This window comes from Myxocyprinus asiaticus, chromosome 4 (genome assembly GCF_019703515.2).
Source record: "Myxocyprinus asiaticus isolate MX2 ecotype Aquarium Trade chromosome 4, UBuf_Myxa_2, whole genome shotgun sequence".
Taxonomy (NCBI): domain Eukaryota; kingdom Metazoa; phylum Chordata; class Actinopteri; order Cypriniformes; family Catostomidae; genus Myxocyprinus; species Myxocyprinus asiaticus.
Genome location: NC_059347.1, coordinates 22782674 through 22805105, shown reverse-complemented (window position 1 = coordinate 22805105; position 22432 = coordinate 22782674). Strand labels below are relative to the sequence as shown.

At 35.8% G+C, this 22432-nt stretch overlaps 1 protein-coding gene across 15 annotated transcripts in view; it reads right to left on the bottom strand.

The window, feature by feature from the left end:
• Positions 1 to 22432, bottom strand: part of LOC127432191 (multiple C2 and transmembrane domain-containing protein 1-like) — a 491532-nt gene that overhangs the window by 370138 nt on the left and 98962 nt on the right. For 6 of the 15 annotated variants that reach the window (XR_007895716.1, XR_007895715.1, XM_051683110.1 and 3 more), the window contains exons 3-8: positions 7646 to 7788; positions 6997 to 7076; positions 6730 to 6841; positions 5673 to 5720; positions 1058 to 1222; positions 793 to 923 (exon numbers count right to left, since the gene is read on the bottom strand). Coding sequence is in view for 13 of the 15 variants with exons in the window: in XM_051683110.1 (XP_051539070.1) it covers positions 793 to 923; positions 1058 to 1222; positions 5673 to 5720; positions 6730 to 6841; positions 6997 to 7076; positions 7646 to 7788 (679 nt within the window). In the remaining 2 variants the exon portion in view is untranslated. Of the gene's footprint in view, positions 1 to 792; positions 924 to 1057; positions 1223 to 5672; positions 5721 to 6729; positions 6842 to 6996; positions 7077 to 7645; positions 7789 to 22432 lie in introns of those variants that run through there. The other 9 variants (XM_051683085.1, XM_051683164.1, XM_051683094.1 and 6 more) reach the window with 7 other exon arrangements.

Genomic DNA, 22432 nt, shown 5'->3' with positions numbered 1-22432 from the left:
ATGTGTGTGTGTGTATATGTGTGTGTGTGTGTGTGTGTGTGTGGGCAGGTTTAAGTGGTTTACGAGGACTTTTTTTTAGGTTACAAACTGGAAATTACAAGGGTATTATGTTATAAATGTGGTTTATGAGGACATTTCTAGTGTCTCCATAATTCAAATTGCTTAAAAAACATACTAAATGATGTTTTATTGAAAATGTAAAAATGCAGAAAGTGTTTTGTGAGGGTTAGGTTTAGGGTTAGGGTTAGGGGATAGATTCTATAGTTCATACAGTATAAAAATCATTATGTCTATGGAGAGTCCTCATAATGATAGCTGCACCAACATGTGTGTGTGAGTGTGTGTTATAGAGAGAGAGAGAGAGAGAGAGAGAGAGAGAGAGAGAGAGAGAGAGAGAAGAGAGCTACAATATACTGTATAGTAAACCTACACCTGTTCTTTTATAGTATGTTACATGCAGTATGTTACAAATGTGTTACCTTATACAGTATCTATGTCCTAAACGTAATGCATTCTATGCAGGGGTTTATGGTCTGTACAATCTGAGCCTCCTCGCAATGGTTTATTCCATTCTACATTCACCTCAACACTTTAGATGCAGCAATGTTGACAACACAATCATGTTCTCCTCCCTACTGGCAGTAAATATCAGATTATCATGTTGTCAAAAGCTCATTATGAACCAAAATGATCCAGAATGCTTGAATATGAGAGCATGAGAAGATGAGAATATCACAATTTTATATACAAACATTATACGCATATTGAAAATGGCCAAAATGCAGGACCCACCTGCCCATAAAGTCATCTCTCTTTCCTGCATCTTTGTCCCAGACAGTAATGTCTACGAAACCACCCTGTTCATCATATAGGTGGAAGTCAAACTGCTCTCTCCACTGCGGGTTTAGCGTTTTTGGAATTGTCTGCACAGCCGAAAAGTACACATGCATCAGACAGAATGAGATTATAAGCAAAAATCATAAAAGTCTCAAATCAACAGTTACTATTGTGTTAAATAACAGGGTTGAAATAAAACTCTCACGCTTGTAGACCATACCTTACTTTTGTACTTTTGATGTCCCATTCTGAATTTGACATAAGGGTCACTGAGGCCATTGGCATCCATTGGCTGGAGGTCATGACCCTCTATAAGACTGATGCTGACGATGCCTCTCCATAGCTGCGCTTTCCTGTGAACATCTGATAACCTCAGGCTCTGATGCTACAATGTGAGACAAACACAGACACCCAGACACACGCTCAGGTAAGGCAAGATAGCCTACACACCAATGCAAATAGAAACTCAATGAAATGCATCTAAAAGATGTAGAACTGTGCATTATGATTGGAAACATGAAAGACACATCATTTAGGGGGCAGGTACATGAGGAAGACATGTACGCATACAGTGTGCACAACATGGCAAAAACACAGTGACAGAGACAAACAACAGCAAACACAGGCGTCAGTGTGTCAACGGTATTTTTCCACATGAGCATAAAAAAGCATACAAAAAGAAATCTCCTAAACCTCTTTTAAGATAGAAAACCAGCCCATATTTTCTAATATTGTAAATCTTACAATAAAAAAAAATACAAATAGAAAGTTACATTTTACATAAAGAACATCAAGCCTATTTTAGTACCATTCAAATTTTTGCATTGTGACATTAAATAATATCATCATGTATACCTAAAATGTAATTTTACAAATGTAATTATTTATGTTATTAAATTAACATATAATGAACTTAAATATTTAAATAATATATCATTGTTTTAGAAGTAATGTGTAATGATAATTAGATTATTTTCCAATACAGTAGGTCACTATGCAAAACCTATTAATGATTTTAAAACAGGTGACTACTTTATGCAAAATATGATTTCTTATTTTTTTGATGTGGTAAAATATGAAACAAACATTTCTTAACAGTTTTTGTGAGATTCTCCCAACAACCCCACAGACTCTGCATTGTATGAGCACAACAGCTGGTGAAATGGAAAACAAATGCAGTCCTGATCACTTCTGCAATTGTAAAGTAAGACATTTGCCAAATAAACAATTTTAATGAATAACTCTGCTTAATTTGGAGCCCTTATTAATGTGTCTCTTATTTAAAGTGCATTTCATTAAACTCAGTGCAAACCCTTTCTGGAAGAACACACAGCTTTGATGTTTAGAGCAGGCAGATAATGGCATTCTCTCCAGATATAATTGCGACATGCTGACTACAGCACTGCAAATTTTTCATAATTTCTGGAGCTTGACAGAAAGTTTCACTTTCATTGTATGGGAAAGAGAGCAGCAAACACATTCTGCCTTACATCTCCTTTCGTGTTCCACAGAAGAAAGAAAGACATACAGTTTCAGAACGACATGAGGTTGAGTAATGATGACAGATTTATTTTTTTAAGTTCACATAAGCATTCAGAGCTCTAATGATGCCTGCCAAAAACAACTTGAGCTGCTCATAGGGTTGCCACTTTGAAGATGTAAAATAAGGGACACTTAAAACAAAAGTTTTAGGCACTTGTGAAAAATGCTGCATAGTGAGGATGTCTTCAAAAATAATGACATAAATAGTTTATAGTATAACATTTATATTTCCTATTGACACACAAAAGCTGAATATATACAGTACTGTGCAAAAGTCTGAAGCACATAAGATGTTTCACAAAAGCATTTGTCTTAAGATGGTTATTTATATCTTCAGCTTCAGTGTGTCAGTAGGAAATATAAATGTTAGACTCCCAAACATTACTTTTGCAAATAGAAAAGATTAGAATAGAAGAACAGGGAGCCCTGCAACAGATGTCATGGCCCCCACAAAACCCCCCACTAAACATTGTATCAGTCTGAGATTACATGAAGACACAGAAGCAATTGAGACAAACTAAATAGATAAAAGAACTGTGGCAAATCCTCCAAGAAGCTTGGAAAGTCCTATCTGCCAACAACTAAGAAAAACTGTGTCTAGGTGTACCTAGGAGAATTGGTGCTGTTTTAAAGGCAAAGGTGGTCACATCAAATATTGATTTAGCTTTTTTATGTTTACTGGACTTTGTATGACATTAAGTGATAAATGAAAACTATTTATGTCATTATTTTTGAAGATATCATCACTATGCAACATTTTTCACAAGTGCCTAAAACTTTTGCACAGTACTGTAAATAACCATCTTAAGACAAATGCTTTTGTGAAACATCTTATGTGCCCAAGACTTTTGCACAGTACTGTATATCCTTTTTTATATGCTAAAATTAGAACTTTCCTGACCCATGACTAATAACAAAATACATCTTTTATATGTTAAAAATATATTTATTTTTCTATTATTTGTCTTTTTTTTAGTCTTATTTGTGTATACATTTTGGTTGGTTTATACGTATTTTTACATTTTATAATCATTTTTATTTATTTTATTTTATTTGTTTATTTATTTCCTTCACCTGTACTTGTCTTTATGATTCAATGATTGTATTCATACATTGTTTGATCTTATTGAACATTTATATAGAAAATAATCCACAGTTTTAGCACCATTTGTGGACTTTTCAGATGGTCCCTTACCCACCATAGGCAAACTGTCCAATTTATATCAATGCTTAATTAGCGATCTGGAACGATTTCACCGTGACGCCATCTGACCAGCAAATCATGTCGCGTATTGATTCGATACGGGATGCACCATTTTATCTTTAAATACGTGACGGTCCCGTATTTTATAGGATGGGTGGCAACCATAGTTGCTCAGTTTTCTTCTGACATTCTTCTGATTAGCTGTGAATAGAAAGGCTGCAGCCCCTCAGTGAAATTTGAAATGAGTGAAAAAAACGGTTCAGATCAGGTCAAACAAAACAAAGTATAAAATCTTAAAGTATATGTTTTTAAAGAAAATTGAACTGGATGTAACAACAAATAAATAAGGATTTTGGCTAACAGCTGTGTTGGCATTAACTTTGTTCTTACATCCACAATGGGGTGGAGTTTTTCTTTATATTCAGATCAGAGAATAAGTCTTAATTTTGGAGATGTATCAATTACAAATCCCCCTCGGTTTACATCATTTACAGTATTTTAGAAATAAAAGAGATATGTGGAGTATAAATTGCAGAAACACCCAAGTGTACACAGCGTGTGGCGCTAAAGTAGTTATCGTAGCACTGTTACTGTATTCCCGAGTTTCAGCCAACATGGCCCACTTTGGAGCTTCAAAGACTTGGGTGGGTAAGCTTTTCAGCAGGACATCCATTCTCTCACACTGGAGAGCCACTTTCATGTTTCTGGGCCTCTCTAAAAGTTGGACTTGAACATTAGTCCAAACAAAACAGGAGTTATTTGACGTCTATGGGGAATGTGTAGCTATAGAGCTGTGCTTTTTATTCTCTTGAGTAGCACAAATCAAAGCAACTAGGTTGTGTGTTAGAAATGTCTTAAACTAGGACTCCACTTGAAGACCACCAACTTCCACTTAAACTAGGACTTTCACTCAACAGCCAACAGAAAGGTCTGTTTTATAGGCTAGATATGCTGCATGCATAAACCAGAGACAAAGAGAGTACATTCTTCCCTTCACAGACGTGCATGCCACTTCCATACACACCAATCCATTCACAACATAAGGAAAAACTGACGAGCAAATAAAGATCACGGTAGAATGATAACTGAAGACGTTGACATTTAGGAACACATTTAACAGTAATGAATACAATCACTTACAAAAAAAAAAAAAAAAAAAAAATCAGTGGTATTACCATGTGTTTTTGGATATAGTACAATGTTATTATGAGTTTCTGTATGTATTTTGGACATGTACTATGGTAAAACCATGTAAATATCATGGCACATGAATACGGTAATGCCACAGTACTTTCTTGAAAGGGAAATAAATATATTTGGCTGTATCTTTTAAACACTTGTAATCTTTTTAAACACTTATGAAGAGTTATAAAAGAGGTTATAAAATTGTACAACAAGGAAACATACAAGCCACAGAACTGACTGAGAGAGACTCTAGATTTACACACACTTTACATGATTTGGTCCATATAATAAATTATAATATACATTTATATTATATATAATTTTAAATTTTGATATAAAAATAAACACACATATATATATATATATTCAAACAAACCAACAAACAAATAAGTAATAGGTTAAATAAATAAATAATCCAGACATTAACCCTGATCAACTATAAGGCATATAATGAGCAGATCATCCAGTGTCTCCAATGTAATCAAACACACTCGTGTTAAAGTGCTTTATCTCCTCTCAGAACACAAATGGCTCTGCAGTGCATGCCAACGTGTTATTAATGCACAATGAAGATGACAAAAACAGAGAATGCTTTATTTTCTCAGCCAGCTGCTGCAATACACAAAGGAAACTCTGAAAGTCTTCCATTTTAATATAAAGCTTCCTCTTTGATTGCTAATTTGAGTCTTCTTAAAACATAGGATGCACTCTCCCTTTTATCGCACACTAAGTATTTTTTCTTCTGTATATTGCAGCAAAAAGGAAATAAAGCCAGCAGAAGCCTCTTTTAAAACTGAAATAAAAAAAGTGAATGGGAAAAAAGGTATAGGACAGAGGGTCAATGCCCCCTTCAGCCAAAGCAAAGAACTGCAGGAGGTAGGGGATCAGTACAGGTGGAACATACAGGGATTACCTTACTGGATCGTTTCCAGCTCCTTCTCATAAGCATGGTCTGTGAATGAGACAAAGTGTTATGAGGCCACCCATTGCCATGTCTAACAGGCTGAGGTTGTTAGAGGTGAACCTACAGAGGGATGAAGTCCTGTTTCAATATAGCTAAGATGAGCCACGGGGTCAAAAGGGGGCAGCACGTGGAAGCTATACGGGTCAGCCATTATGAGCTAATAATAATTTTTTTTAAAAGAATTCATATAGAAACAAATTAAATCTATTCTTTCAGAGCTTTTTTAGTTCACTAACACACAAATATGCATATGCCCACACACACACACACACACACATATATAAATACAAAAATATATATAAGTGTTATAAGTGATTGTATCATAATTGACCAACTCAGTGAGGTCACCAAGAATGAAAATATATAAATGACAAAAGGTTTAAAAAAGATTATCTTTCTTTTGTGGCTGAAAAAAAAAAACATAAGAACTTGAAAGTAGATGAAAAATGTCTAAATAAATTACTGAAAGAGGTAGATTGTAAAAAACAAAAGTTAAGTTAGTCAAAAAAAACAAAAACAAACATTTCTTAGTTAGACAAAATGTTTTCACACATCTTCACCAATGAATTTAAATTCTTTCTTTTTAGTCGTTTGTGATTAGTAAATGAGGATCATAGAAATAATTTGATAGAGAATGCACTCCCAAAGAGCTATTTGGGATTTTAAGCCAACAAAATATTGTACAGCCATTCTTTTATGTAATGTCCATGATTTTTTAAGATTACAGGCCTGACAAAACACAATTTTAATCAAAATTCCATGATATTATCACCCTTAAGATGCAATTTAAAAATGACAGCAGAATTCTTGTATCTCTTGAGAATGACAAACAATGGAAATTTCGGGAATATCCATATAATTTACTCAACTCTGAGTAAAATATCAAGTATTCTAGGCACAGCTGATCCATAAAAATGCCACATCACACACCTCTAGCTCAAAACACTGATTAGAACAAAGCACATGGAGATATGAAAATCAAAAGGGATGTACTCACTGCTTCCCTGAAGTCTCCCTCTTTTGGAATAAGTGTGACCGCCAGTTCAAGTGAACCCAGGTCATGGTTGGGATAGTGGGGATCTTTGAGGTCAAGGGTCACATCCAGTGTCCTAAACAGGCACAGAGAGAATGCACTTAATTTAAAGAACAACCTGATACCTGCTGCTATCAATGTGTTTGTTCATAGATTAACAGCAGGGGGCAACAGTGTCAAAGTAAATGCTTCAGCATGCATTAGCTGCATTGTCACAAAGCATCAGAGGACCTTTGGTGCTCCAGGGACTCTAAATAGAGATATGCAGAACCCATAAAGTCATCCTGCAGCCCAAAGTCATAGTCAAAAACCTGCAGAGAAAAGAAAACACCCAATAGTGATTGATTTGAATACCCACAATAAAGAAAAGCATCAGAAGTTGCTTTGACCATTTAAAAGGTCAGTGTAAGTGTATGCAGAATGCAAATTTACTAAATGTGTTTTAATCTGGCAAGCAATGAAGAACATAACAAACAATCAACAATGTCTGAACAACATGATTACATTTGCACATCCTACATGTCTGAATACAGTTTGTCATAATTATTTACTTTATGATAGGATAATTGTTCATCCTTTCAGCTTCAGCATGTCTTCTGTTTGTGTGATTCAAGTTACGATTCATATGACTTAACTTTTTTATTTATTATTTTGTGTTGCGTGTGATCATCAATCTAGGACCTGCCTTGAAATATCCAATGAATGAATGTCATCATGGCTAAATTTGTCATATGAATGTGTTTTATTTTTATTATTTAAAGAAAACAAATAAGGATTCTTTGATTTTTACTACTGCAAATGCAATGCACTCAAGTGATTTACTCAAGTGATTTATCAAACTTTAATTTTGACTTGATTAAGATTAAGTTTCATCATGTACCTTCATATAGAGAGGCTCTCTCAAACTCTCCACCAGCAGACTGACTTTCTCATCCCATACTGGGTTCAGGTTCTTGTGTATTGTCTTGCTGCGGAACACCTCCTTCCCTGCTATCTTAAACTTCACATAGGGGTCACTGGTTCCTGCAAACACATAAAAAACAGCACAGTAAGCATGACTGTGTTCAGAGGCATCTTGAGGGGGCACCAGTGGACGTCCTGGCACATTAGTGCCCTATGATGATGATGATGCACAACTCAACAGTCCATACAACTCCAGTGGTTAAATCCTTATCTTCAGAATCAATATGATAGGTGTGGGTGAGAGACAGATCGATATTTAAGTTATTTTTACTGTAAAACATACACGTTCACTTTCATTTCCACATTATTCTTCTTTTGTTTTTTTGGTGATTCGAATTGTTTGTACATATCGCCACCTACTGGAGGTGGAGATATACACAAAAAAAAAAAAAAAAAAGGACCCAGGGAAGTTAGGATGATTCTATGTCTGGAGAAACGGGGGCCCAGCAGAACCCCCAAGACATTTCCGGAGTGATTTTGTTTTAAATGGCCATTTCGCACTGGTTAGCTAATAAGAAGACTGCTCTTAATTTTACTTGACAATAAAAGAAGATCTAGTGTGTGGAATCCCCCTTAAGACTTTCAGTGGTTCATAAACAAATAAAATAAAAAAAAACATTTAAGAGCTAATTGCGCTTCCCAACATTACTGCACACGGCGCATCCTCGTGCTGGACACGTCACAAACCAGGCTTTCATATGACAAATTTAGCCAAGATGACATTCATTCATTGGATATTTCAAGGCAGGTCCTAGATTGATGATCACACACACAAAAAATAATAAATAAAAAAGTTAAGTCATATGAATCATGTAACTTGATGCTTATTCTTTATAAAATGACTTATTTATTTAAGGTAAATTAACTCTATTGATAATAAAGATAATAATATAATTTTTTTTATAAAATAATGTACATTTTTAAATAGTTTATGTATTTTTTATTCAATTCTGATTTTATTCAAATACACTTGTGGGTGAGAGCAGGCTTCTAAAAAAGCCTGTATAACAGAAATATATGCAATTTCCATGTTTGGTGGCAAAATATGAAATGTCTCATAAACTCTACCCACACAAACACATACATATACTGTAAGCACAATGAACTAGGATAAAATGTAAAAAAAAAATTATGAACGTAAAATTGCAACCTTATATACCCTATATTGCCATACTATATTTCTTAAACTATCTACAATCAATCAATGTTTTTCAAAAAATTAAAGTCGTGAATACCATAGGAAATACATATGGGTTATATAGGACCCACAAATGTATTCTAGGGGTTGTCATGGAAATTCTCTTATAATTAATATATATATATATATTCACTTCAAAAAAAAAAAAAAAGACACCTTAATTGAGGAATGCCTGAAGTGGCAAATCAAATGACCACTTCATTTAAAAATTACGTCTTAAAAACCAACTCACTAAAATGACATTCATTTAAATGCATTGTTATTTTAATGATCTTTTCAAACTAAATTTGTTTTTTATTGTCTCTTATCAAATGTGCTATCATGATTATGTTCATGTTTATTATTAATGATAACTGTTAATGGGGAAAAAAATGTTGTTCGGGTTACAATAAGATAGGGGACCCAAAGTGTAAAGTTGTCAGGGGCACAAATATCTTCACGGCACCCCTTCATATCACTTCTGAAGACATGGATTTAACCACTGGAGTTGTATGGATTATTGTTTATGCTGTCTTTATGTGCTTTTTGAACATTCTGAGTTCTGGCCACCATTCACTTGCATTGTATTGACCTACAGAGATTAAATATTCTTCTAAAAATCATAATTTGAGTTTTGCAGAAGAAAGAAAGTCATTCACATCTGGGATGGCCTGAGGGTGAGTAAATGACGAGAGAATTTTCATTCTTGGGTGAACTATCCCTTGACATTCACAGCCAGTGACCACTATGTATTTTAACTGTATAAGAAATGCATGCTTACACTTGACATAGGCTACTACTTAACATTCTGTTAAATATTTTAAGAAAGGTTATTCGTGCATTACACATACAGACACAGAGCATATAAAGATCTTAGCTTCACTCTGAGCTTCACTCTGTGGTTTGGCTGGTAATTGATGGTTTTTGGGTTGTCAACCCTGCCAACCAGTCAACCGAACATCAAGTGGTTTGTGTTATTAGTTTCACTGATGTTAAATTTGCAAGCACCCCAGAGCATACAACACACTGTGGATGTGGTTTGTTATATAGCACAATGCACAAATCCATGAATCAATATTTTACTTACTGTTTGTCAAACTTGTCATTTTGTCCAATCTTTTGTGAAAAAAAACTAGCAATGTTTAATTCGCGAACAAATCTGTGTTTTTGAATGAATCTTTTAAACAAATGAATCTTCCTCGTTCACTTTCATTATGTCGATCATGACACTTCTTTTAAGAATAATTTAAATCAATGATTTAATGACTCACACAACACTGGAGACTAAAATAAACTAAACTAAAGGTGTAATCAGCAGAAATGGTGACTGAATGATTCTTTTTGGTGAACGGATTCAAACAACTCAACTCACTGGGATCTCACGCCCCCTTGACATGTGCTCGCCCCACAAGTTGAAAACGCCTGCCTTAACACATAACTACTAATTTGGCTGTTCTTCAACAAGCTAAAAGTACAACTTCACTGAGTTTATTCTGTTCGTCCAGAATCTTTGTTTGTGTCAGCTGTACAGTATATGCCACAGGATTGATAGCCACTTAAAATCACAATAAAATCCCACTATAAAATATTCTGCGACTGAGATGCAGTGTTTATTTCTGATAACACCAATCAAATGTTTTATTTTTGTATTCATTAATTCCTCTTATTCATCCCCAATATCTGTGGTATTTTCTATGGTTTGTGTAGGAGAGTAGATGGTTCTGATGGATGACATCAGGAGCAACTCAGCTGTGCCAGTCAGCCCTTAATGGCTCAAACTCTAAAGCGAGTGTGAAATGTGCTGTTTGGAGCCAATAGAAGTCTGTGCGAATACACTCAGTACAAACATGAATTTAAATTTTTTTTTTTTTTTAAATAATCAACATGACAGTGCCTCATTATATACCCTGAGAAAATATAAGAGGTCTTAACAGAAAGATTGACAAAATAGTATAACATTTGATGTGTGCTACTGATCCTAATACATTATGAGACCTGCAAAAGTGACTGTGACTTGGCTCTCTGAAACATGGCATAAAATACATTGTTTTGATTAATGTACATGTTGTGAGAAAAAAATCAATATTAAAGTCCTTTTATACTATCAATCTCCACTTTCACTTTCACTTTCACATTCTTCTTTTGTTTTTTTGATGATTCACATACTTTGTGCATATCGTCACCTATTAGGCAGGGAGGAGAATTTATAGTAAAAAAGTTCACCCACACCTATCATAACACATCGGAAGACACGTATTTAACAATTGGAGTCTTATGGATTACTTTTGTGTTGCCTTTATGTGCTTTTTGGAGCTTCAAAATTTTGGTGCCCATTCACTTGAATTGTGAGGAACTACAGAGCTGAAATATTCTTCTAAAAATCTTTGTGTTCAGCAGAAGAAAGTCATGCATATGTGGGATGGCATAAGGGTGAGAAAATGATGAGAGAATTTTAATCTTTGGGTGAACTATCCCTTTAAAAACTTGACTCCACTGGTGTACAGTGTGAAAGAAAAAAAACAGTTCTTATAAGAAATCACTAGATGTCACTGTGTCTTCAGTTTAAAATCTGCTCAGTGCTCTGCATCTGTCATCTGACCTGCTCTAACTGCAGTGGACCAGTTCTTCACAAATACATTAAGTGAATAAGACAGGTATTTTCGATTACCAATATGAAAATTAGCTGCATCAATAAGACAAGTGTGCATATTAAAAACAAATTATACAGGTCAATATGTCATAACACTCTGCAAATCTTTGGATCTAAACTATTTTAGTAACAATTTTACAATTTTAGGAATTTGGAGCAGGTAAGTAGCATTTTGTGCATAAAATGGCACAAACAAAGGGACAATCACAAGTTGGTATTTATTATAGTCTATACATAAGCACAGCCTGTTCTACCAAACCACAGAAATTACAGATGGATGGTCCTGAATAAAGCAGTTCCAATATGTAGTCCCTTAGATCTGATTATACTGACAAAGACAAACATCAAAGCCAGGAGAAATGTCATTATTAGGAGAAATCAGTGTTGTATTTGCAGGGAATGAACATCCTTATATTTAAAATCAGCTCATGTTCTGCTCTGAAGAAACCTGCAGGTCTGTGAGATATACATGACCCACTGTCATAAAACTGTGTGTGCATGTATGTTTGTGCATGATTCTACATGTCTTTCTGATAGAGTTCTGTGTGACTACTTGTACGAAACACTGTATGTGTCCATTTACCTTGGAACATACATTACTCTCCTTTATCTGTCATGCAAACTAATTGCAGTCTGGGGTATGTTATATAACTGAAAAAAGTTGTGTGTGGGTGGGGCGGGGGGCTAGCTTCATATTTACTCACTGAAATCACATCAACTCGCCTCCAGGGAATTCCCATTCAACACCTCTGCAGTGTGTTCCTCTCTGTGCCCATCATAATTTATCAGAGTCCTCTCTGTCTCTGAGGGAAAGCCTTTGTAATGTCATTAGAGCAGTGGGTGATGCATCTGGCACAGTAATCAAACTTGTTCCTATAACTCATTATCACCACACGCTGTCTGTGCTTTTATTCTGTTTGGGAGATTCAAAGGGTCAGTCAGATTATACCCTTTTTTTTTTTTCTGAAGTTAACATATAATGTGCATTTAATGGACAGAAAACACTTAGAATTCAGTTTTTAATTACTTCAGCACTTTCCACTCTCTCTCTGAAATCAAGTGGGCCATTTTGCTGCTTTTTAAGACTTTTGAGTTTAAAGATAATTCTATGTAAATACTCTCTATGCATGTTTGCAACAGTAGTTATTGCTAAGTTTCTAAACATCAAATCTTTGGCATCTTTGATGTGTAAATGTGGGCAGCCATATATTTAATATATCATAGCTAAAGTTCAGAATGAGCGCTGTTTTTGCACATTTGTTTCAACACTGTAAACCGTAATGTCATTACTGGGAAAATCAAGATATCTTAATTAAACATCACTTGAAATTTCAAGCTTTGGGCACATAACTCCAATATCTATGTTCCATTAACTTATTTATCTTAAAAAATTCTAATAACTCAAACAATTGAGTACAAAATTGAAGCTATGGGGAATAAACTTAACCCCTTGTGCTTTAATTATTTAATGAAGTTGCCTTGGTCAAAGGGAACTTATGGGGGCATTTAAATTGTTGTTATTAAGAATTTATGGAGGTTTTAGCTTTTTGCATTATTATTTAGTGTGATGACAGGGTCATCTGTGTACCCTTTGGTCATGTTGGATCCTTCAGTTCACCTTGTGCACGTGCAACTAAAGTACAGGTATTTATGCATTTATGCAGTTTATTTATTGATTGACCTAGAGTCATTTATAATCTTCTTTATTTGAGCTGTGTAACTGTGTGATTTAAATTTGAGTAGATTCAACTAAAATAATTAAGTAGAAAAAATAGCAAATCTGAGTCTACTTGCATCTAGTTACCTTAATTTAAATATTTAAGTTCATTCAATATGAACACCAAGTTAAGTGAACTTAACCTGTCTATATAAGGTCTCACAGCTAAAAATGCATATTAGAGCAAAAACTAAGCCATGAGGTCAAAGGAACAATGTGATTGTGTCGAGGCACAGATCTGGGTAAGGCGACACATTTTTTTGGTTGCATTGAAGATTCCCAAGAGCACAGTGGCCTCCATAATTCTTAAATGGAAGAAGTGTGGAACAACCAGGATTCTTCCTTGAGCTGGCCGCCTGGCCAAACTGAGCAATAAGGGGAGAAGGGCCTTGGTAAGAGAGGTGACCAAGAACCCGATGGTCATTCTGGTTGATCATATGTGGAGATGGGAGAAACTTGTAGAAGGACAATCATCACTGCAACACTCCACCGATCTGGGCTTTATGGCAGAGTGGCCAGACGGAAGCCTCTTCTCAGTGTAAGACACATGAAAGCCTGCTTGAAATTTTCAAAAAAGCACCTAAAGGACTCTTAGACTGTGAGAAACAAGATTCTCTGGTGTGATGAAATAAAAATTGAACTATTTGGCCTCAATTCCAAGCATCATGACTGGAGGAAACCAGAAACCACTCATCACCTGCGCAATACCATCCCAATGGTGAAGCATCATGCTGTGGGGGTGTTTTTCAGTGGCCGGGACTGGGGGACTGGTCAGGGTTGAAGGAAAGCTGAACCAGCAAAATACAGAGATATTCTTAATGAAAACATGGTCTAGAGTGCTCAGGACCTCCGACTGGACAGAAGGTTCACCTTTCAACAGGACAATGACCCTAAGCACACAGCCAAGACAATAAAAGAGTGGCTTAGGGACAACTCTGTGAATGTCCTTTTTTGTGAGAGCCCGGACTTGAACCCAATCGAACATCTCTGGAGAGACCTGAAAATGGCTGTCCATGATGGTCCCCATCCAACCAGAAAGAGCTAGAGAGAAGAATGGCAGAAAATCCCCAAATCCAGGAGTGCAAAACTTGTCGCATCATACCCAAAAAGAAATGAGTCTGTAATCGCTGCCAAAGGTGCTTCAACTAAGTACTGAGGTAAGGGTCTGAATACTTATGTCAATGTGATATTTCAATTTTTTCTTTTTAATACATTTGCAAAGTTATCAAAAATCTGTTTTTGCTTTGTCATTATGGTGTATGGAGTGTAGATTGATGTGAAAAAAAAAAATACTAATAATTGAAAGCATTTTAGCCCTGATCTAACCCTTAAAATTTTGTTTTGCGAAACCTAATATTTTGGCTTAACAACCCAGTGTATTAAACAGAATATTGCAAAACAAAAAGAAAGGCAGGAGATCCTTCACTGCAGCACTGAGCTGTATATCTGTGAGGCGTGAATGTGGCGGGACGCTGAGAGATGTGGAAAACTGCTGACACATAAGCTAAGGCTCTGATGTACACCACATGCCCCTGCCCTTGGCAGCTGTCTGCACGATGACATGCAGAATTATAGGTAGTGAAATCTAGTGGGCAGATTCACAGTAGTTTATCATTATGCTGACTAAAACATGTACATCCTGTGGTCAGGGATGATTTCTCTCAGTCAAGCATAGAGGCTTCACCCAATTTTCAAGATGGACTGAATGAGAAAACTTTCCAAGCATTCCAACATGAGGACTGAGCACATTCCCCACCACATGAATCAAACCACTCCACCAAATACAACAAAAACCTATAGGGGTTAAGGGAGATCCAGTCACAGTAGGGACAAATAGATGGATTGAGTGAGTTAGATATATCTGCAGGGTCATAGTGTGGTCACTGGTGGGCTATTCATCCTCTCCCTTTTGATCAATATGTACAGTACATTTCTACTATAATCCTGCAGACCCGCTCTCAAACTGGACATTTAATGGACCAATAAATGTTGAAGAGTGCCATTGTTGATCTAAAGGCTGGGAAGCATGAAACTGAAGACCACTATCTTGCACAGAAACCAAGGAACTGTAGTAATTTATCGATTTATTTATTTATTTGTTTGTTTGCTGGCTTGTCTAAGAAGTGGCTAATGGTATTAATTTCAAGTCTCATTGGAGACAAAACATTGTGTGGTGGTGGTGCTAATGTAGGCCACCTGAGTTTGAATCCAGCTTGGATCATTCCTTCCCCCTACCCCCTTCTCCCTACTGTTTCACATCACCTTTTCAGAGTCCTTTCAATAAAACAGGCAAAAATTCATGTGTCAGATATTGTGTATGGATTATGTGCAATAAACAGTATTTATAATTTATAAATTATCAATAAATATGTAAATAACTGATTAGTAATGAGCCAGTCAGTGCTCTTTTATTGACAGATTTGTACTGACAGATTTTGTTATGCATCGCACTATGTGCCGATGAAAAAAAATCAGAGAGGAAAGCAGATCAGTAGAATTTAGCTCAAATAATAATAATCAATATAGTAATTGATATTGATGTTTGAAGTTTCTGTGTTTCTTGAGAACTGTGTTTGTATCTGTAATGTTTCAGTATTGCTAGCTACTGTACTTACTTTACTGTACTTTTGATACTGAGATTGGTTGTCTGTTTGGTTGTCTGTTTGATTGATTGACTGATTGAGCTAATGAATAGCCCTTATTAACCTATTAAAAATAACCACTGGAGGAATCCCTTGTTAGCTGTATTTAATTTCAGAGCCCAAACTGATTGGTTGTCTTTGTTTGCTTTCTTACTGGTAATTGGTCAGAGCTGTTTTAAATGTGTATGTTTTGTACCAAAACGCTACGCAACGAAATGCGTTTGTATGTTTTATTAATTCTAAATTCAAATAAAGTTTTTTAACGCAAGTGTTGCTTGATTCCTCTGCTTGATTTCTGTTGATTGAATCCCTGCACCTTGTAAGTGGATAAAGTTAAGCAAGATCTACACTTGCAGCTGTGCATGAGACTACAGGTAATCACATCCATGATGATATTCACTACAACACACAATTGCATGATTTTGAGATATTGCTTTCATAAACAAGGAGACATAAACAATGAGTTAATATTGAATAATTTACATTTGAGACAAAATATGGCCAGGTATTTTGTCTATTTTAGCATAGCGCATAGCCGGCAAGTGCATTCGCAAACGCATATTATCCATCAAAATCAATCATGATCAACATCTAAAAAACACATTATATGCTTGATATTATATAATCTGACCTTCAATGCACCTGCTGTGATATAATCTGTCCTTTAGTGCATCTGCGGTAAAGTGTAAGTTAAGACTTTTTTTTTTATTACAGCGTGCATTAAAGAACTCACGCTGGGGGGGGGGGGGGGGGTCCGTCAGTACAGGAGAAACTAACATGTGAAAAAGGTTAAATGATTTCTTACCCCACTATCTCCTTGTTACACATTTAGGTGCAACTAGGTGCAATTACTTTATCAACAAGCACAATTAAAACATTCTCCCTGAATCAGACAGTACTTACCATCATTATCACAGTAACAAGTGCAGAGAGTTTAGACAAGCCTGCTTCACTCACTTCCACCATGAGCACCTTCCAATTGTAAAACCATTATCATGTCATATAATAATTAAACTTCAAAAAGACTAAACAAATTTACAGTGCTTCAGTATGTTCTACACCAGTGGTTCTTAACCTGGTGGTTACAAAGCGGTCGCGGGAAAACTTTTATTTTGAAGGATTGTATAAAATAATCGCCTAATGGCACCACCTACCGGCATCATGAAATAAACTAATTAACTGCTGATTGGAAGAAGTAATATGGGCTTAGCAATTTGTGGTTCATACCCATCATAATTGATTAAACATGGATTGATTTCTAATTGGTGCTAATTCACTATAAAGCGTCCAGCCATGAATGAGTCAAAAGGGAAGAAGGCCAAAAGCAAGAAATATGATGAAAAGTACTTGAAATATGGACTCACTCAGACCAGCGATGGGGGGGATCCTCAACCACAGTGTGTGATTTGTGGCGACGTGTTAGCGAAGGAGAGCCTTAAACCTTCCAAGACGCTAAGACACTTGAAAACTAAGCAAGAATCACAGCAGAAAAAGCCACTTGAGTCTTTTCAGCAAAAACTACTGGAGCTACGTGGTAAAAAATCACTCCTGCAGAAAGCTGTGATGGTGAATGAGAAGGCTCTTCACGCCTTGTTCATTATCTCTCATTGGATTGACAAAACTGGGGAGCCACTCAATTTAGGTGCGATTTTTTTCTTACCCTGCGCTAAAGAGACTGTTTCTGTCATGTGTGGACAAAGCGCTGCCAATCAATTAGCACTGATTCCAGTGTCAAACGATACTATGGCTGGTGTGAAAGAGCAGATCGTCACAAAAATTAAATCGAGCGCATTTTTTCTCTCCAACTTGATGAAAGCACTGATATTGCCGGAGAAGCATACATATTGGTTTACGTCAGATTTGTTGAAGACAGAAAAATGAAGGAGGATTTTTTTGCTCTGTCGCTCTCTTCCTGAACATGCAACAGGTGAGCAACTTTTTGCCACACTGGATTAATTTGTATGTGAACATAACTGTGGAGAGTGGGGTGGGCCGAGCGATGACTGTGCGAAGCGAGGCTGGGATGAACACCTGGAGCGAATTATCTCGCCCAGCTGTTGGTGATTGCGGTGTTGGCGGGCAGGAGATAAAGCCGCAACGAGAGCTGCAGTCGAGAGAGCCTCCGAGAGAGAGAGAGATGCAACAAAGCTGTGTGTGTCTATGTGGAGCTGAAAAGCACCTCGTTAATGTGCGTTCGTGCTGCTGAAAAGCAGTGGTGTTGAATGTCTTTGTTACACTGAAAAGTGATGACAATAAAGTGTCTTATGTTGGATGTTTGACTGGCTCCCGCCTCCTTCGGAGAGTCCACTTCCTTACAATAATATTGAATGGAAGAACTGTGTGGGAATTTGCTCCGACAGTGCGTGGGCAATGACCGGTAAACATAGTGAATTGGTAACAAAAGTACAGGCCGTCGCTCAAATTGCAGTGTGGACGTACTGCATGATACATAGACAAGCCCTTGCGGCTAAGAAAATTCCACCCGATTGTGGGGAACTTTGGTAGTGTAAATGTACACGGTATGGATTAAAGTGCAAGATTATTTATCATAATAGGCCACAGTCAAATTAACTTTGAATACAAATGAGACTTTATTGCTAATCTAAACACATAGACAAACATGACAAACAGGTTGGTGAGTAAATTGTAACAGAAGGTGAATGAAATGATCTGTTCAGAGAAATGTAACTTTATGGAGTCTGTAGACAATGCCTTGAGAACCATCGACTTCCATTTAGAATAAATACCTCGATTTGCAAATGGGTTACTCAAATTATATTAAAGAGACCAGCACTTTCAGTGAAAGTTGGAGATGAACTTGTGTTTCCTTGCGTTGCTTTGGTTCTTTGGCTTTGTAGCAAGTTCTGGCTGTGCCGTCGATGTTTAAAAAGTTTTTAAAGACAACCCCCCGTGTCAAAAGCCAACTTGCGGCTGGTTTTCAGGGCTCATCTAAATGAAATGCAAATGCAGTTCCGTAAGTATTTCCCTGAAAATCAAGCCGTGTCCATAACAGAGTAGTGGATTAGAAACACCTTTGCAAAGACATCACTGACAGGAATGCCAGTTGAATTGGAAGAGTCACTGGTTGATATGGCAACAGAAATGGCCCTGAAGCAGAGGATCACATAGAAGCCACTGGCAGATTTTTTGCAAAACATTATCATTCTTAAAAAGGGGTTGCACTCGAAAAAAAAAAGAAAAAAATAAAAGTTTTACATTAGACTTCATACAAATAGTGGGACATGTGAAACGTGTGACCACAAACGAACGTGTGTGAAAATATTATGTAAAATCGTTCTTACTTAAATTGATGTATTCAATTCAATCAGGCAATTTACGTTACAAAAAAGGATATATACATGATTTGCACATAAATTCGTAATACTCATGTTTCATGAATAAGGCCCAGTGTCTTCCAATTCTGTGGGACATGATGGACCAAATTAGTTATACTGGTAGAACAGACAGCAAAGACTCATGAATAATGAATTTGAAGATAAGTAAAGCCTGGAAAGAGAGGAATGGTCTGATAAACAGAAAGGACCAACAGTTGTATTTGTTATCATTAGTTAATGCACTATTAACTATCATGCATTAAAAATGCTAAATTGTATTTGTATTAATATTAACAAATATAACTAAATGCTGTAAAACATATATTGTTCATTTTTTTGTTAATTATAAATGTATTATACCTGTATTTACTAATGTTAATAAATGGAACCTTATTGTAGTGTTACCCGTGGCCCTTAGTTGTAAGTGTATTGTTGCTATAGTGTTTTTAACTTGAGGAGTTTCTTGCAACCGGGCCCATGGCACTACTATATTTTTATTTTTGGACATTTCGAGTTATTTGAAGTATATTGGAGTATCATATAAATAACATGGTACATGAATATGGTAATCATTCAGTACTGTGGTATATATCAAAGTACATTGGAATCACCATCTAATACACTTAAGATTCATATTAATGCAAGAAACTAAGGAAATCTACATTGTTGTCTCAAGATGAAGATCCTCATAAGTTTGACTAAACTTGGATATCCAGGATGTTTTAAAATGCACAATGGTTTTATATAGAGGTTGACCAATAGTGAATTTTGCCGATACATATAACTAAGGACGTGGAAATGATAACTGATTATTAGGATGATAGTTTTTAAAATGGGTTTTTATAATAACAAATAAAACAATGTAATTATTCTTTCCTTACTATAACAGGCACAGACATAGAGGCTACAAGAGTCAAAAAGGAGTAAAATCCCAGATGCAGTTTATTCCTCAACCAAAATCCCAATAATAACCAGAAGAAGAAAAGGAAAAAAAAAAAAAAAAAATGAGAAAAGATGCACCAAAAAGATTTGGTGCATATTGCGGGACTTTTAAATACAAACAAGCTGAAACACTCCTGGGACTCTTATTTTGAAATGATGGATACTTGGCCCCTTTACAATGTTCTATATTAAGTATTAACCAAATTAAGCATTTTGTAGCCTATATATTCACCAGATGAAGGGTTTTGTATATATTTTTCACTAGATGAGGTTTAATGTGAAATAAGGTTTAGTATTATTAAAATACATTTTAGATTTAGTTCTAATGTTAGAAGTTGGAGACACGATGTATGTGCCGATCGGGCACAATTCCATATATATTTTTCTTTGCATACCCTCGCTTCAGTTTGAAAACTCAATTATTTAATACAAATAACTAAATATGCTTTAAAGGGAGGATAAAAATATGGATGAATATTATCAATAATGAAAGATTTAGATAAAGCAAATCCCAACAAGATGCAGTAATTGTTTTTATTTCACCTCTAGAGGCCGCTAATGTACTGCCAAACCAAGCCGTTCTATCTGTAGAATCCTCCAGTGCCGCCCACAGAGAAACATGGAGAAATAAGAATAAAAAACTAGCTGCAACTATCGGTAACTATCGGCATAGAATTTTGCAGATGCTCGATAGTTTAAAAATAAATAAATAAATAAATAAATATTCATCAGTAAAACTGATATTTCGGTCTACCTTTATTTTTATGGGAGCATCTATGTCATGACAGTAGTGGTGTAGTCGTATTTAAACACAGATGTTGAACGAGAACAGGAAAATGATTCTTTCAGAAACAGAATTGGTTCTTTTTGGTACATTTCCTTCAGGCTAACTAGTTTCCCAGTGTCTGTGATGAGTCAAAGTTGTAATTTGTGGTGGGGATACAATATGCTGCAGTAATTTCCTCAAATGAGCTCAGAGTCTGGCCACTGATATTGATGGATGTCAATAATAAACACCTGTTTGATTAGGAAAAGATGGACTAATAAACAATAGCTAAACAACAGAAAAGACGCTGTCTTACTGCATGCAAAAACAACCAAAGTTTGTATTATCTAGAAAGAAAGCCTCGATCGCATATTCATAATTACCCCCTCAAAAATCACAACGGGCCAAGAGAGTTAAAAAAAAAAGTCATTGAATAATTCACACTGAGTCATAATTAAGCTAAATTATTCAAGTCGATTTCCCAGAGCTCTGACTGATTGCTGTCATTGGCAGGAAATTTGGAAATTGCACTCAGGCACTGAGACAACTCCATTTCCTTTAGAGCAGACCTACTTAACACGGGCCCCTCTGGGGCTCCATGATGACACAGACTTTCAGCCCTGTCACTAACTGTACCCATTCTGTACAAATTGGGTCCTATAAGCCAGGGGGTTTCAAACAGGGGTCTGGGCACCCCCAGGGGGCTGCAAGGAGGTGCTAGGGAGTCTACAGAAAATGTCTTTTTTTAGTATTTTATTTTTTTTACTAAATTTGACATTATTACTGTTCATTCTGTTTTTTAAATGACTACAAATAGATTTAAATTAAAATAAAATCTTTTTTTTTTCCAGGTTTATTTATTTATTTATTTTTGCTTTAGTACAATGAAAATATAAAATCTAATTATTTAATTTTGCAAACAACATATTGTATTTATAATAGGGTACAACATGGCTAAAAGCACCTCATAAGGAAAATGTGCCTTTTTTTCTGTTCGCAAAGTATATCAAGATTGAAATATATATATATATATATATTTCTATAATATTAATGAAGCAAAAGAATTTGTGTGAAAAGAAATAATAACAAAATGTAGTTTCTATTAAAAATCAATCAGAAAAAAAAGAAACAGGTGGCGAGGGGGCCCCACACATGGTTAAAGTGATATAGTGTAGATGTTGGGGCAATAGTTATGGTTCAAAATTTGTCAATTTGTCAAGATTTGTCAAATACTCTTGAGACAGCAATATGCTTTTATGTGTAACAAATTAAGATAATGCTTGTCCAAAATAACCATTTTCTGTTCATTTCAACCACACTTGTCATTTCACATCTCAAGTATTCAAAATTTATCTTCATTGTGATTGGATCAGTCAATAGCTGCTTTTCCATCATCGGGCCAAACGGTTCTCATTGCAAAACCGTACCGTTCTGTGCCGTTCCGGACCAGCTGGCACGGTTAAGTTTTCTTTTTC